Source organism: Elephantulus edwardii, unplaced genomic scaffold (genome assembly GCF_000299155.1).
Source record: "Elephantulus edwardii isolate Elephantulus edwardi_28Jun2011 unplaced genomic scaffold, EleEdw1.0 scaffold00105, whole genome shotgun sequence".
NCBI classification, from domain to species: domain Eukaryota; kingdom Metazoa; phylum Chordata; class Mammalia; order Macroscelidea; family Macroscelididae; genus Elephantulus; species Elephantulus edwardii.
The window spans coordinates 2,835,398-2,853,493 of NW_006399855.1; the positions used below are offsets into that span (position 1 = coordinate 2,835,398).

The 18,096-nt window shown below is 38.0% G+C and overlaps 1 protein-coding gene across 2 annotated transcripts in view; it reads right to left on the reverse strand.

Annotated features, from left to right (window-relative positions):
• CELF2 (CUGBP, Elav-like family member 2) overlaps positions 1-11,960 on the reverse strand; it is a 474,025-nt gene extending 462,065 nt beyond the window's left edge. For both annotated transcript variants that reach the window (XM_006891845.1, XM_006891846.1), the window contains exon 1: positions 11,854-11,960. In XM_006891845.1, coding sequence (XP_006891907.1) covers positions 11,854-11,960 — 107 coding nt within the window. The remainder of the gene's footprint in view (positions 1-11,853) is intronic.
• Between the last annotated feature and the right edge of the window lie 6,136 nt (positions 11,961-18,096).

Here is an 18,096-nt window from a genome sequence, read left to right on the forward strand (position 1 = left end):
CATTCATTCATTGTTGCACTTTTCTCCCTGCCCACCCCTCCCCTCCAATTCATTCTTCTCTTTGAAAAGTAAAAGAAAAATTCTTTCATTGTTGTACAATCCTTCCCACCAAGTCCACTCCACTATGCAACCTTCTTTTCTGAATTCTTATACCCCTAATACTTAGACAACTCCTAATAATACTAAGGTACTTATAATCACCCCACCCCCCAACTACTGCTGGATGCCTACATAATGATAAGATTTTGTTGTTGATGGTGGTGGTCTTTCAATAATCTTGATAAAATAATTGACTGGATAAATGAAGTTAATCCTTGATAGTCTTTGGTTTTCCATATATCATTTCAGAAAGTCCCTAATATATAATAAACTGACTACATAAAGCAATTTTTTTAGAAGAGACAAAGCCAACCTCTACAACAAAAGCAAAACAACTGAATTAATAAAAGAAAATATTTTCACACAAGCTGTGGAATAAAGCTCCATGTATGTCTGCATTCTTTAAGGTACAAAATGCTTCATTAACATGTACACTCCTGAAATATTTATTTTCTCTTTAATTGCATGTGAATTAGTTGGAAGAAGCTGTAGGGAAGCCCTCTTACTGACTTAAGCCTTCTCAGCAGTTTGTTAAATTCTAGCCTCAAATCCCTTGAGGCAATAGTGGATTCAAAGCAGCTTTTAATCATACTATAAGGAGGGTGAAGTAGTATGTAAGTAGGTCATAGAGAAAGAATTACAAGTGCATAGGTTATTGCCTTATTTAACAACTAAAGTGTAACATAGTTTTCAAAGCACATTTGTTTTTGCCATTTAAAGTTAGCAGCAAAATCAGAGTCACATATAAAAGAAAAGTCTACATAGGATACTCTGGTAAGAACTCAGCTAAGCTCATAGAGTGATGGTGTCATATGAAAGGTGGCTGAGTTTAAATCATTTGGCTGTCAAATACATAAAATAGTGATTGCGTACACACATGAAGTTAGTGCCAGTGGGGAAACACACACACACACACACACACACACACACACACACACACACACATCCCAGTCTTCCCTTGGTTGTTGTTTTCATTTCTAATATCAATCCTGTTCCTGTAATTACAGATCAATGCAATAGACATTATAAAAATATAAATGTGAAAATGTCTTGAACTGAGAAGCAAAACAAAAAATACCCAAGCAAATACAACCCGATAAAAAGAATGAATTTCTCATTTCATTGAAGGAGAAAAAAAAAATTAAACAACTCGATGGGGTCCCTTTTTTAATTTTCATGCAGTAATGAGCCATCAGGTATCATGTTTTGGCAGTTGGAATTATTTGGCAGACAGCTCCACTGGGCCTCTGTTGAACACTTGGGTTCAATGGAGCTATTTTATAGCCAAGGATCTTATCAACAGCAGTGAAAGGGAATGAGGACAGCAACAGGCCGCTCTCATGGGCATGACCTGGTGGGTAACACCACTGCATGCTGACATTACGGGGGATGGAGGTGCTGGAAACAATGAAGTTTCCTCAGAGTCTTAGGTCCATTGTAGAAAAACCTTAAACTTGTCCCTAACCCCTTCCCCCACCTTCTGTAATTGTCTCCTTTTTAAATCAACTTGCTATTCATTTTCCAAACAAAAGGCAATTCAAGAATTGGAAACACTTCAAGGGAAAGTTTCTGAATGACCTCATTTTATAGAGGCCTTCCAAGGCAAGAGAGTGCACTGGGCTGCTTCAGCTACCCACTTTCCACCTCATCCCTCGTCTCATACTGAGTTTTGTCCAATTGTTATTGTGTGAGCAGTGAATTATAATTAGCATTAATAAAACAACCTTCTCCAGGGAAGTAGGGTCCTAATAAATGCACTTGTCCATTGACTACTCCCTGCCTGATTTGGAAGGATCCTTTTCCTGTCAGTGAACCAGAATATTGTACCCTAACTGTCGATCTTTCAACATTTATGCACACATGTATCAATTTGGGTGTGCTAAAGTTCACAATCAATCAATTTTTCTACACATGTTCCACAAATTTCCCATTTCCTTAAAAGCAAAGCAACTAGAGAGCAAAAATGTACTGTTGAGTCTACTAAAAAATCCACCTTCACAGAAGGATTTCTCCCCCACCCCCTTTGGCTCATCATTACACACCAGCATCCAAAACATCTTTCCCTTGTCACATTTTCAAATTCAAATTTTATTAACATAGCTGTTTTGGTTAAAAAATAAAAACACCAAGAAAACCCACCCCAATGTGCTCAGAGCTATTTGGAGCAAGAAATATAGGCCCTGGGAGGGGATTTCTCATCATTTCCGGCCAATAAATCTGAAATCCACATGAATTTTAAGTACCTGGGAGAATATCTGACTTTGTAACCATGTGCTTATTCTTGGCTTAATCCAGTTTCATTAGCAACTTGTAAAGACAAATAGTAGTTTTTATATATATTACAAAAAACCCCAAAACCAAACTCAAAACAAAACCAAAACACAACGCAACCTAGACAGATCCTTAAGCAATACATTGTAAATACAACTTTGCTAAGGTCCATAAAGGAACCACTCCAAATGTAAATATATCACCAATCATAAGCATAAAATGATCTTCCATTTTGAAACCTTCTGGGATGGTAACTTTAGCATATTCCTAAAACAATTCTGAAAAATTAAATGACAAATAAATGCCAGGTATATTTGTATTTTGCATTTTAAAGGAGATTTTAAATAGTCACTTTTCCCTGGAAACAGCTTTTACTGGCTTTGTGAAATCTGGTGTTTTTTCCGAACCTGTTTTTAATAGAGTAAAAAGTCATAATTGTGAATTTGTCTCCCTTCTGAAGAGGCTCCCCAGCTGAAGAAGGTTCTCTGTGTACATACCTCAGCACTCTGAAATGAGATGCACCTCTAACGTGTTCCGAAACTTCCATTCCCAGGGGATGAAATATTAATACTGCAGATCTCTCAGACCTGGAACCCAAACATCTTATCACTTCCCTCTCTAACATGTCTTTTCCTTTCTGCATTATATGGTCGTTACCTTCTCCTTCTTTCTCCTTTTCCCCCTTTTCCCCCTCAACTGGAAGCCAGACAAGTTCAGCTTCCCTCTACGGTTCTATGTCTGGCTGTATGTCTGTGGAGGTAGGAAATCACAAACGTGAAGAGAGTAGTAGTTGTTTATCTGCGAGACAAATCGTTTGACTGGCCTTGATCAAGGTGGATTTCTGAACTAGGAACAGATGTCTCTCTGGAGGGTGGTGGGATTCTTTTGGAGACATCATCAAAAGGAGGGGGAGGGTGTAAGATTGCATACCATTGAGTGAGTCAATAGGATGGGCAAATTTGGAAGGAGAAAATAGACAAAGGCAGGGAGAAGAAAAAGACCTGTCTGTCTAGCACATGGAAGCAAGTCTGGCAGAACCTTTGAAGGAATGTTCCAGTGCCCTCTTGAAGATGCCGAGATTTGTCAGACTACACCAGGTAACCCTTATCTGGTGCCAGCCTGGCGGGAGGCACAAAACCTCTCAGCAGGAGGTTTTTAGTTCCCTACAATCTGACCCTATTAGACACCCCTTCCCCCCACACCCAGCATGTTGTTTCCCCAGTGGACCAGAAGTTCTTCTCTTACTGTCAAGTGTTGTTAAATAAAAAAGGAGAAATTATTGCTTGACAAAAGACAACAGCTGAGCAGTAACAGCTGGAAGACACAGTAGTAGGCATAACATTTGGTCCCAGAGAGAACAGCAACAGGTGGAGGGAAAGGAAGAGAAGTTGAATCCTTAAGTCTTAAAGTGGGCCTGTCTGGCACCAAATCTTGGTGAAAATAAAAAACCTTGATTTCAGAGATAATCTCTGGAGGCCTTACAGTCTCATTAGCCTGATTATCTCTCCTTATTTATTTTTTTTTCCTGAGCAAATACATTTTAAACAAATGTGAGGATTAAGAGCCCTAAGGCTTAGGTTTCTGTAAAACCAAGCACCAAGATCTGCTCCACTCACAATAAGAAATTATTCCCACCAAAGAGCTTTTGGTTGCTCAGAACAGAAGACATCTGATACAGGGCATGTAGATTTGATGCTGAAAGGCAAATGATACTTTCAAACTGAGTGGAAAGATTATCAGACTGAAGACCCCAAACCTGTTGGACTCTGCATCTCATTCTGTCAAGAGTGTGTTGACACTGGGAGGGAGTCGCTGACTTTGTCAATTCATCAGTCAAATGCTTGACCATGACTTCCTAATAGGGATGAATGACTGAAAAATCAAAGCCACCATGATCCTCAGACAAGAGGTACAATGTGTTAACCTAATTATTATCACAGCAATTACATAACCAAGCTATTAAAATGACTCATAGGTTGAAAATACATGAAGGTTTTTGAGAACAGGAATATTATTTTTTCCCTATAAAATGGTTCAGCTCTCTAGCCATTTTTAGCTTCAGGTAGAGGTTTTAAAAATCCCAAATGACTCTGTATTTAAATTTGTTTTGATTATAATTCCTATGGAGTCCATTAGGGGGGGAAACTATCTTAAAAAGACTACTTAAAATCCTTATAGAATAAGTGGTATAGCTTTCTACTCATTGAGTGTCTCAATTTCTCTTAATGAGCATAGCTACATTTTCTCTATTTCATAGGGAGTTCTGGTAGCCTGGTGGTCAGAAGCTATGCTGCAATCCCCAAAGCACAGAATTTGAGTCCACCAGCTGGGCCAAGGAAGAAGGATGGGAAATCTCCTTCCATGAAGTTTACTGCCTCTGCAAACCTGCTGGAGGGTCAGCTGTGAGTCAATTCTGAATTGAGGACACAACAACAAACAACATAGAGGCTAGAGAGATAAGAGGAGAGAAGAGTGATGTTGTGGTCTTAAGAAGGGTGATCAAGTCAAGGATTTTGTATCATTTTACTAATAAGTATCAGATCAGGTTTTCTAATGACATCCTTCACTGTATTCACTCATCTCTACCCTGCTCATCCTTCCAGGCCCAGTCCTCTTTCTCTGCATCACACCACTTTTTGCCTGCTTAACCACTTTTTCTCTTGGTTTCATGAGTATCATATCCTTTTAGTCTAAAACTGTGCTAATATAAATATTTGTTGTTTGCTTGATTATAATGGTGTGACATTTTGGCATCATGTACCTATAAAAATCCATATTCTAATTTAATAATGTTTTAAAATTCTCTATAATTTATCTAACATCTTCTTTCCATCACCCATGTTGAAGTGTAGGAAATGTGGCATATATACCTTGTCACTGTTAAGTTTATTCTAACTCTAAGTGACCCTGTAGGACAGAATAGGACTTCCCCACAGGGTTTCCAAAGCTGAAATTTGTACAGAAGCACTTCGTTGGAGTGGCTTGGAGGTTGTAATCATCAATTTTTAAGTTAGCAAACACTTACCCACTTTACCACAAAGGTAAATCCACAAACGAAACCCACTGTCATCTACTCAACTTCAATTCATAGTGACCTTTCATTTCCCAGACTACAAATGTAAATGGGAGGAGACTGCTCATCTTTCTCCCGCAGGGCAGCTGGTGGACTTGAACAACTGATGTTTTTGTTTAGCCGTGCAACAGGTCATGTACCATGTAACACTTAACAGAGTGACACATAACACTCCAGAAATGAAGCACAAGATGTTTTAATTTAAAGAGCTCATCATCAACTAGAAAGTGAGTTTATAGAATTGTTAGCAAAACTGCTGGGTTTTTTTTTTTCTTATTCCCTTGATGCTTTCTTCTTTAATACTGTTTTCTATCTCCTCAGTTCCACTCTACCCAAAACTGGCAGTGGGTGGTGAGCAGGGGTGAAAGAAGAGTAATTCAGGAAGGGCTGAAACAACAAACAGTGATCAGTGACTTTCAGTCACAGGGTGACGATTCCTCACTGAATTGTGCAACCTCATCGGGGTAAAAGTCAGAGGCAAATACAAATCAATGTCAGCATTAACCAGCACAATCAGCTGGAGGAAGAATGACTTCAAAATGTCAAATAATAAACAGTGATACTTTCAAGTTGACCACAAAAGGAGTTTGGGCTGAGTTAATGATCCTGAGTTAAAATCTCTACTATCCATGAGCTCTGTTTATGATACTGTTACCTTTCAGTCTCAGGGGTAGTTTTTCTTAAATCTTTAAGAAGAAAAAAAATTCCCATTAACTCTTGGGTATCTGTGACAACTAAATGACACGAGATAAAAAGAAAAGAGCTGGGTGTGTTACTGAAGGAGCTCTAGTGGCACAGTGGATTAAGTATTAGGGTGTTAACCAATAGACTGGTGCCTCAAATCTACCAGTCAATACATGGGAAAGATAGAGCAATAGGCTTCCATAAAGACTTACAGCCTTGGAAACCTTACTGGGCTGTTCTGTACTGTGCTACAAAGACCCTCATTGTTATTAAGGGAGAACCAACTCACAGTTGACCCTCCAGTAGGTCTTCAGAGGCTATAAATCACACTAGAGGATATTGCCCATCTTTCTCTCAGGGAGCAGCTGGTGGATTTGAACTGCTTCTCTGGCTTGGTAGTACAACTCCTTACTCACTAAGCAACCATCTGTGCTATTATCTGGGCTACTAGAAATTGGAATCCACTTGACAGCAGAGGCCTTTGTGTACGCATGCAGTGCCAACAAGAGAGTAGATTGCGAATGAATTCCAGTGGTATTCCTTATTTTTAATCATAACTCTTTCTTCTTTTGTTTAAACTTAGAGCTGATAGGTGTGGGGAGGAAATGAGAAAGACCGTTATACTGCTGTTTTGAAAGCATTACGTTTTTTCCTGATTTCTTCTACTTTGAAACTCATCTGCCTAATCCAGAGGGGAAAGTAAGGATATCAGTTATGGAAAGCAGGCATGAGCATTGTTGAACTTGGAACAAGGTCTCTGCCCTTTTACAGTCAAGCCAATTTTCAAAGAGAAATACAAAACGAGTCCTAACTACTGATATCAGGAATGCATGCCCCATGAGGTGGTGCTTCAGGGAGCTCCAGAGTCATCTCTCAGACCTGAAAGGAAAGCTGAGGTTCCAGGTCTAGATACTCAGAAGAACGCACTCTTAAGGGTATTATTATTATAGCATTTCAGGGCCCCTAGTGCTAAGATGGACAGCCTTACAGGAGAGTCTGAAGCATCTCACCAATTTTTACACAAAGTCACAACTGTACCTAGTCAAGTTCACAGACTGCCTAGAAGTAATATCACTAAGTTTCTATTCAGTTTTTACTGATTAAGATTGCAACCTTTCTCAAAAAAAGATTTTTTGTTTTTTTAAAAACACTGATACTGCAGGTGGACCAGCATTATAATTTCAAACCTTAAGCACTTCTTTGCCATGACAGCTAAGTTTGTGGAATTGGACCATTTCCCAGGAATATTCCAGTTTTGGGTTTTATGTATTTTTTTTTTCCTTTTTCTCTGAGGACATGTTGCCAAGTCCTGCTTCATCAACTCTTGTGATTCATCACAGTCCTAAGCAGCCAATCACGGACGGGACAAATTAGAATGGGCTGAGGCAGCAGCAGCTCACGCTGCCCTGGTAATACATGTCGTTCTGGGCTGGTGTCATCTCTCCACAGATGCCATTTCCTGTTAACTTTGATGGTCTTGACATGCAAGAATATGTGCCAGAATCGGTCACATAGTTGGAGGAAAGCTATGGACAGGATAAACATATCTGTACGTGATAATCCTTAATGATATTACATGAAGCAGAAGGGTGTTTAGGGGTCAAAGTTTTCCTCATCTCAAATCCATGTTAACCACTAGCTTTTCAGAGTTGGGCTGAGGTGTGGGGGTTGGTCTGAACACACTTCTCTCTCTCTTTATCTCTCAGCATTTATGTCTAGCTTCCATGTTAACCTGATTTCTGTAGATAACAGTCATGTGATCAGAATGACGTTTGTGTTCTAAAATACTTCAACTCTTAACAGAAGACAATGTTAAACGTTTCTCAGATGTTTTTTTTCCCTCTGACACTCTCTTCCCAATGCCTAAGTAAAATTTCTTGAATCTGGATCCTTCCAAACCACTGCCTAGTTTTTCCTGGGGGGGAGGGGCAGTTAGGGAGGAAAGGTCAAGTTTAGTTGAGAAAGATCCCTAAGTCTAACAACAAATAACGAAACAACAGTTTTATAAAAAGGGAGAAACACCCCTTCCCCAAGACATGGCAGAACCACTCCCTGCAGGATTATATTATTTCTAATCTGTAGGGGGAAAAAAAATTCAGAAGAGGTTAACAAAAGTGATGCATGGCACTACTGTATCAGTGTGGCTGGTATTCTTCAGTGTTCGAGAGGTACAGATAGATGCTTTGGAGCGGGAGACGCTGCCAAGCAGACTGCTTTCTGGTAATCACTTTTACAGAAATCTCTACACAAGAAATGAAGTCAGATAAACCCAATTCCCTACCCTACCCTCATTATACAAAATCAAGGTATGTTTTCCTACCAGAAATTCTGACACCTTAAATACGTGAGCAGTCCACATAACACTCTTCTTTCTTTTGCATTTCTACCTTTCTCTTCAACTACGTAGGTGTTCCTAGGGATGTGAGCAATGAACTTTCCATCAGCTGCATTCTCACCTAATTAACCCCCCTGATTACAATAATTAGTATTGATTCACTCTTTGAATGACTTCCTAGATCTTCAAGTACAATCTGTACTAGCTATAAAGTTCTATATATGAATATTAATCAAATGTTCTCCTTTGTTTTTTTTCAGCCCCCAGAGAGATATTTTGCAATTGCGTACTCTCATACCTTAAAACAAGAAAACTGGTAGGTTTTCTTTTCATAAATACAGGCATGCTAATACACTGGGGTTAGAGATCTCAGTATGGTTGGCTGAGCACTTCTCTGTGACTATTTCCAAGGCTTATGCATAAGGAGACTCGGGGTACAGTCTATTTTCTATTGAAAGAAGCCACTCTTCTAGTTTGAATCTCCTGACATTCCTTACCGTCCCCCACACCCACCCCAGGTCTGGGCATAGAATGAAAATTTGTTTTGACATTTTTTTTGGTCATTGTCGAGAAGAACCATCACATAGAGACTTATGGCAGGATCTAGATTACAGAGCTTGTTACTTGTGGTGAAATAGCTGGGGACAAGTTTCCCAATTTAAGGCAACCTCCCACATTCCCTATTGGGTTAAAGGAAATAGTATCTATCTGTATGGTGAACAGTGGCTTGGGTCAGGGGGTGGGCTCTGGATTCTGAAGGCTGGTAATGGCTCCAACAACAAAAGAGCAAAGTGAGAGGGCATTCCTCTTGTTCCTGGACCTACCTCATCATTCAAGACTCAAAGTAAATAGATCACAGGTAAAGAATCAGTAATTTACCCAAATTCAACATGGTGGTTTCAAAGTTATTTCTTCATTTAAGCATGTTACTTATGAGCAGCTATGGAGCAGGGATGATTACTTCTGATGAAGAATATACACTTCCTTTCTGCTAATCCACAAAATATTATATGCAACCTTTTATAAAAATAATCATTTCCCTTGAAAGCACAATCTGGAGTGTGCTGGTGACAGTAGGCCAGCTTCAGATAGGAGGCTTCATACTTTACCTTTTATGAGCCCATCTTAAAAGCAATTATTGACATACCCAAAGGAGTAAGAAGTTCAGATTCCCCAGAAGTAGGATAATATAATTACTATACATTTACCGTCCACTCTGTTCACAATAGACAACTTAAAAAATATTATCTACATTGCAGATATGTTTTGGGTCCACCCAAATTATTCCATTGTCAGTAGAAAAATCTACACTTGAGAAAGCAATGACATTTACCATTGACTCTGCAACCTTTATTTCAAAAAACTCAAAACATTTAAAACACTTGAATCTCCATTTAAAGTTAACAATGATGTTTCTAACATGTATGACTCTTACATAGTCACTGTCTCATAATTAGAGGTTTTTTAATTTTTTTCATAATTAGGTTTTAATAACTAGTATTTCTGGTTCCTTACTACCCAGATCATTACCAGATTGAACTAATATAAAATCTGGGTGGAAAGATTTATAATTAATTTTTTTAAATGACCTTTTAAACGAATTTATATCTGTCTTTAAAATTAGTTATTAACCTTTTGCAGTACATTTGTTATCATTTTCTAAGTCTCTGCCACAATAGCTAGTTAAGCAAAACACAAAAATTTTAGCTAATATTTGCTAATATCTTACTAAAATAATTTTCAGAAAAATAAATTATCACTTCATGTTATAGAACCAGTTCTATTTATATAGAGAGGTAAAGATAGTTTCAATATTTCAGAAGTTTGAAAGAGATTTTTTCCCATTTCTTCTTTCTGAAATCTCTCAGAAATCCTGGTTTCACCTTAAAGATCAATGCTTATTTTACCATTTTTTTGGTTGTTGTTGTTTTGGGGTTTGTTTGTGGGTGTTTTGTTTTTCTTGCAATGTGAGCAATATTGTTTTTCTTGGACAAAAATAAATTTTTTAAGGAACATAAGAACTCAAAATCCAATATATTCATTATAGACCTCGTTACTTAACAACTATAATAGCGTACTATTAGTTTCTGACCAGAATTATAAGGGCAAAAGTTCTACCACTTACTGAATTATTTTCTAACATATAGTTTATCTACATGAATTGTCAAAAAAGAAATAGAGACTAAGTATGTAATACAGTTAAACAGTACAAATAACTTCTCTCCCATGCTACATTCCTTAAGTCTACCAAAGGGGCAAATTTAAAATATCCAGGTATTAAATACCACAGAGTCATGTCTGATAACAAGGTATTTTCCAGAATGATAATGGCATTACAAGCATTCTCAATCAATAAGTTCTCTTTCTGTAGTTAACGGAGAGGCAAGCAATAAATCTCTAACTTAATCCAGCCAACATAGCTGCAAAATGCAAACCCCTCTATGAATGGCAGAGAGTAAATTTTTTAAAAGCACAAAACCACAAACAAGCAGTTCTAAAAGCTCTTCATTCTGCATATTCTATACAAACAAGATTATAAGAGATAAAAAGGATGTTGAGAAGGAAAAGAAAAAGAAAAAAAAAGCCACAGACATGCATTAAGCTAGTTTGACAGCTCCATTGTTCAACCCGTCCCATTGTCAGACCCAAAGATGTATTCAGTGCTACAATGTCTGCTAGCAAATAAACAAAAGACTACATTTTTCAAAGCAGGATGCCAATTCTATCATAATTCTTTCTCCGCTTCCCCAAAGGTCAGTGGTGGCTTATTCTTGGTATGTGATAGAAACGTAACACAGACGCAAGAAACAAATACTCGCTTTCAGTACACAGGATGCCATGCATGAACAGAGGTCTTCAAACAGGTACACATTTTGGCAAACAGGATAAAGTGATCCAAACCTGGTGGCACAGAAGGACTATTTAGGTAGGCTAAATCCAGATTAGAGCGGTATTTGGAACACAAGTCTAATATGGAGGCTCCTTAGCTCCTTTTTCAGTGATTATTTCATGCAGAGTGCATAATAATGAAAGAGGCTTAGGCATTGCAAAAGAAAAGACAAACCAAAAGCCAGATTCAGAGCCTTTAAAATGATCCACCGACCACTCACAAACGGTAGCAAGCAAATACATGATAAGCTTTCCAAAGGCAACTCGTACAAATGACTTTCACATAGCAGCCCCTTTCCTTTCTCTCGCTGGCCCTTTCTCCCAATCTCTTGGTCTCGATTTCGTTTCCCCCACCCACCCCTCTCTCTTTCTAGATTCTTTTTTGTTGTTGTTGTTCCTTCAAAGATAAGGAAGCTACTTGATTCAAAGCATGATTATTATCTCAGCAAGCTCTAAGTAACTAGAAAATCACACATTAAAAACAAAGGGCACAACAACATACCTTAAAAGCAGCTCCTCATTTCTCATAGTAACAGCGGATTTGGGACAGCGCATGCTTTCTACACTGATAGTCTCAACAAAAGCCAGTTCAGAAGTGCGCTCAAACATCAATGCCACAGTAGCTGTTCACTAATGCTCTCTCTCTCTCTCTCTCTCTCTCCTCTCTCCTCTCTCCCTCTCTTCTCTTTTCTTTCCCCCCCACTCTCTTCTCTAGTCAAATGCTGAATGGTGGAGCAAAGGGGCCCATGCAGATTCACTAAGTAGAAATAATCCTCTCTGACAAGTTATGTTGTCTCGGCATATTTTTACATTAATACACTATGCTGCCTATAGGGGTCTTGTTTGCATTCACTCAAAACTGGCTGGTGTTAGGTTTCCTAATTATTATCGCTTAAATATTTTAAAGAGAAAAAAAAATCACTCTTTTATTTCTTTCTTAATAGATACTTAATAGAAGAACCAATTTCACTTTTTCTCTTTGAGATCAATGATCAGCAAGTATTACCCATCATGAAGGAAGGACTTGGAGAGGTCAGCGTGCTAAAAGGGATTTTTGCCTCTCTTTTCTGGGACGATGAATTCACAGCTGGATTCATCTATTCCTCTTCTCTTGTCCTCAGGAAGAGTGACAAGGTCAAGACCCAGAGCCCCACCCTGGATCTGGGACTCAGAGGATAAAGGTGGAGGGACTTTGTAATGTTTTAACGCTGTACATACCAGAGTTTTTGTAAGTCAAAGGATACTTCATGCGAAGCAGGACAATCTAAAAGAAGGAGGCAATACAAAGATGGTCTGGTCACAGTTAGTCCTAATCTACACAGAAACAGCATCCTCAAAAGAACCATCAGTTGCTTTCTTCCAAAATGAGAAAAATCTGCTTCCTCTACTTCATTATCCACACTGGGTTTAGCATATACAGTGAACCTGGAAAATACACTTTGTCCTACTGTTTATTGGAATGAGAAGAATTCCATGCAAACTAGCCAAGTAAGATAACAAGTTACACACATACACACACAAAAGATGAGATGCTATGGACCGAACAGCCAATCATACAAAAGTGTAAGCTAAGGCACCCCTCCAGGAGATGTGTGCTGACAGCAAGCCAAGAAAGCTCTCAGCTTGGAGGGAACAACACAGAACACAGCCAGAGCCGGAGCTGGATCACCGAATACTGCCCTTTTGCTCCCTGCATTCCATCCAGGCTCAGAGTGTTCACCCATCTGCAGTCAGCACTGCCAGGCCCCACAGGAATGATGTGGAATGACAGCATTAGTGAGAGAGATTAAGAGTTGGGTGGGGAAAATGACCTGGAGTATGCCCCAAAGTCTTGCTATAATCTGATCTCAAAATTAAGGTTTGGACCATACTTAGAAAAATGGAAATAATCTTGGGGTTAAGGGAGTGGGATGGGAATAGTTCTTTAATCTCTGCAACATTATAGGTAGGTAGTTCAGCAATGAGACTGAGGCAAAGAAAGAAATTACAGCAGTCTCCAGCCCCCATTTCCAGATGGCAATAAGAAGATGTGATGAAGAACTTGACAAAGGTCAAATAATGAAACTAGAGAAATGTTCCTCAAATACCATATTTTTACATTTTCTCCTTTCATTATAGCATATGAATGTTATTGAGTGATTACAGAAAATGAATTGCTTTACTTAGGGATGATATCCTGTAAAAGCAAAGATGTTTCTTTGAAAAGCATCATGTAAATGAGCATGGAAGCAGCAAAATCTAGAGAGGTAAGGAATTTAAGCCTGTTCCACTGGTGATGGGTGTTGAGGGCTGCGGCGAAAGTCACTTAACCTTTCTGTGGCTCTCTTTGCCCCAGCAGTTAAATGGGGGCAAGAAATGCTAATTTGTTTTAAAGCACCGGAAGGACTTGTAATGAAACTGGGTGTGTGCTGTCAGTGCAAATATTAGCAAAAAGTAGAATGAGTAGATTGACATTGGCCATAGGTTTTGTCTATTCAGAAAGGTGAAAATATGCTGCTCAGACACAAATACGTTTTCTTAAAATTTCTGGACAATTTTATATTGGGGCTTAACAACAAGGCAAGTATGAACATATAACAAGAATGAATTTCCTTATCCATAAATAGATTCTTAGCATTTGAAACCAATGTTGCATATATGGAGCTATTTCTATATTGAAATGAATTATGGATTCATAATAATAATGGCTGGGATTGAACCAAACTATTAAATATTTTATATTCTCACCACTTCCTTTTTTAGTCTAGGGACCTAAATAATGAGAAAGCTATTGAGGTAAGGATATAATACTTGTCTACAATCCACTAAGATGATAGATTGTGGGCCTTATACCCTCTGAGTATATTTGCTGAACTTTGGTTATAAAAATGGATGAATATACAGAGGATATATTATTTATAACATTTATATATTGGATAGTAAGTTATGACCCCAAATCTACATATTAATATTTTGTACCTTTTAATGCATCCAATAGAATAAATTTCTTTAGCATATTTGATAAATGAAGCAATGAATTTCTTTTTTTAATACCGGTATTTTCAAGAGGAAATAATTTTATTTTTCAAAATCTCTTTATGTAGTTTCCTTAAAAAAATATATGGATTAAAAAATATAATTTAGGCTTTCAGTTATCATAGTTGGCAACACTGACAAAAAGTCCCATATATGTTAATATATTTTTAAATTTCAAGCTTTTCCACACTTGGCATTTTCATTTAATCCTCACAATGGCACTGTGAGAAAGCAGAGGTAGTAGTATTACATTATCATCTGAGAAATGCCAAGTGCAGAAAGACTGAATGACTTTCCTACAGAAAACAAAATAATGGTCAAGTTCAAGAACTTAACCTATAGATGCCTGCACCCGAGTTCTTCCTATAGCACCATAGTGCAATGCTGAACTCCCACTGAGTGCAGACACACACTGATGAAGGTGCAGTTTTTACGGAATGAGGTGAAATAAACTTTATCTTTATTTCATGTGATAATAATAGCTGTAGAGAATAGATAGTAAATTGATTAAAAAAAATCCACCAACATGTTATGTTTTATTCACTATTATCATTGCCATTCTTATCAAAAGTTTATTCTAATTTGAAATTGAGTTGAGAATAAAACACTTCAACATATTTTTTAGGTCATCTACAAAAGGAATCTATTTTTAATATTCTTGATTAATGCTAAATTTTAATTGTAGGGAAAAGGTGTTTTTTTAAAGGATTATAGCAGTAACTAGCAGAGCAAACAAAACTCCTTATCTGACTATACATGTTGTTGTTGTTGTTATGTGCCATGAAGTCACCTGTAACTCATAGAAACCATATGTACAATAGCTTTCAAGCCTGCCTTGTCCTGAGCCAGTCTCACTGACTCAAATACACCTACCCCCATTACCCTAATTACTGTATCAGTCCATCTCATCTGGAGTCTTCCTCTCCTGTGCTGTCCCTCCACCCTTCTGAGCATGATGTCCTTCTCCAAGGATCTGTCCCTCCTGGCCATGTGCCCAAAGTGTGTGAGACGGAGCTTCAAATTCCTATCCTCTAAGGAGAAACTTGGTTTCACCCTGTCCAAAACAGACCCATTTGTTTCTTGGCAGTCCATGGTATGTTCAGGACTCCTCTCAAGCACCACAATTCAAAGACTCCAATTCTTCTATCCTCCTTTGTCATTATCCAGCTCTCTGATGCATAGTAAATAATTGAGAGGACCAGGGACTGTATCGGGTGCACCACAGTCTCTAGACTGACATTGTTGCTTCTCAGTATTCTGGAAAAGTCTCTGACAGCAGATTTATTTAATGCAATTCTACTTTTGATTTCCTGACTGCGAGTGCCAAAAGTGTTGACTGAGAAGCCAAGCAAGCTGTAATTGTTAACAATCTCAATCTCTTTTCCATTCATCATGATTTTGCCTATTGGTCCAGTGGTGAGAATCTTTGTTTTCTGGATGTTAGCTTCAACTCATGTTGAAGACTATAGTCCTTGACCTTCTTCAGTAAGCACTTCAGGTTCTCCTCAGCAAGGTTATGTCATCTGCATAACATAGGCTGCGAATGAATCTTCCTCCAATCCTGATGCCACAATCTTCATAAAGCCCAATCTTTCGAATGATCTGTTCTGCATATAGATTGAAAAATTATGATGACAGGACACATCCCTGGCACACTCCCTTCCTGTTTTTTGAACCATGCAGTGTTTCCCTGCTCTATTCTGAGGACTGCTTCCTTGTCCAAGTATAGGTTTCTCATAAGCACAATCAACTGTTCTGGGATTCCCATTCTCTTCAAGGTCAACCACAATTTGTTGTGATCCACAGAGTCAAATGCCTTTGCATAGTCAATGAAACACAGATACAATATCCATTTGGTACTCTTTGCTTTCTGCCAAGATCCATCTGACATTGCTGATACATACATACATACACATATACATATATACACACATATATATATACATATATACATACATATGTATATATGATTTTTAGCTAATATAAATTTAGTGAAGGAAAAATATTGCAATATGGGGATATACTGAGATGAGGTCAGATTTCTTGATCTGGATGTGAGCTCCCCAAGTGTTCTTTAGCGAACATTGATGGTCTGGTTCATAAGGAGTTGCATTTTTAATCTTAAGGATTATGCCTTTCTGGCCCCTTAAATGCAATAAAAGCTCTGTGGATAAAAGATGGGCAATCTCCTCTCAAACGATTTACAGCCTAGGATACACAATGGAGAGTTCAGCAACAAGCTGATGGCAATTCAACAGCAATGAGAGTAGGAAATATTTTTTAAACAGCTAATTTACAAATAATGTCTTTATTTGTGGAATAAAAATAAATTCCCATGTTTTTCAAAGGTGGCACTGAAAGCTAAGAAGGAAGCTCCTGCCCCTCCCAAAACTGAAGCCAAAGCAAAGGCATCAAAGGCCAAGAAGGCAGTCCTGAAGGGCATCCACAGCCAAAAAAAAAAAGATCTGCACGTCACCCACCTTCTGGAGGCCTAAGACGCTGAGACTCCGAAGGCAGCCCAAATACCCCTGGAAGAGCGCCTCCAAGAGAAACAAGCTTGACCACTATGCCATCATCAAATTTCCCTGACCCCTGAGTCAGCTGTGAAGAAGATAGACGATAACAACACACTTGTGTTCATTGTGGATGTCAAGGCCAACAAGCACCAAATTAAACAAGATGAAAAGAAGCTCTATGACATTGATGTGGCTAAATCAACACTTTGATTAGGCCTGCTGGAGAGAAGAAGGCCTATGTTCAACTTGCTCCTGATTATGATGCTTTGGATGTTGCCAACAAAATTGGGATCTTCTAAGCTGAGTCCAGCAGGCTAATCCTAAATATAAATTTTTCTCACAAAAATAAATAAATAAATACATAAATACATAAATAAATAAATAAATAAATTTATTTCCAGGCTCAATGTTAATGACTTCAACTTTGTCTCTTCTATGCTTTTAGTATTTACATTTTGACATATGTATTGTGAAATTAATATAAGTAACATTTCAGTGGAAGAGTATAATATGAATGGTTCTAGGGATATAGCTACCTTCTTTTATGAAGGCTGCACACAAAATAAATCTAGCTTACGTGAGATTCTCATCCTATGAGAACAATATTGAAATGGGGAGTCACTAAGGATAATACATTTATTAATTCTGCTAGTTTTAGATAATAAGAGTTGCCAGGTCTAATTAGAATATATACCACATTGTTATGAAAGAGAAAAAACAAAAAATTTCCTCAAGTAAAAATGAATTTATGGTCAAGGTTTGCAAGAAATGGATTTCTAGAATACTATATACATCCCAGAACATTTACCTGTGCTCATGTGAAAACTGTACCCAGATTAAGAAGCTACTGTGTGAACAATGCATGGTTTAAAATTAAGACAGGTGTGTGTCAGGGTTGCATCCTTTCTCTAAATCAATTTCATTCATTTGCTAAGAAAATTATTAAAAAAGCTGGACTCCATGAAGACAGTATCAGGATTGGAGGAAAATTCATCAATAACTTTTATTATGTGAATGACACAACCTTGCTTGCTCAAAGTAAGGAGGACTTGAAGTACTTGCTGCAGAAGGTTAAACACTGAATCCTTCAATATGGTTGACATTTCAATGTCAAGAAAACAAAAATCTTTGCCACTGGACAGATAGGCAACATCATGATGTTTTTGTTGTTGTTATGCGCCGTCGAGTTGTTTTCGACTCATAGCGACCCTATG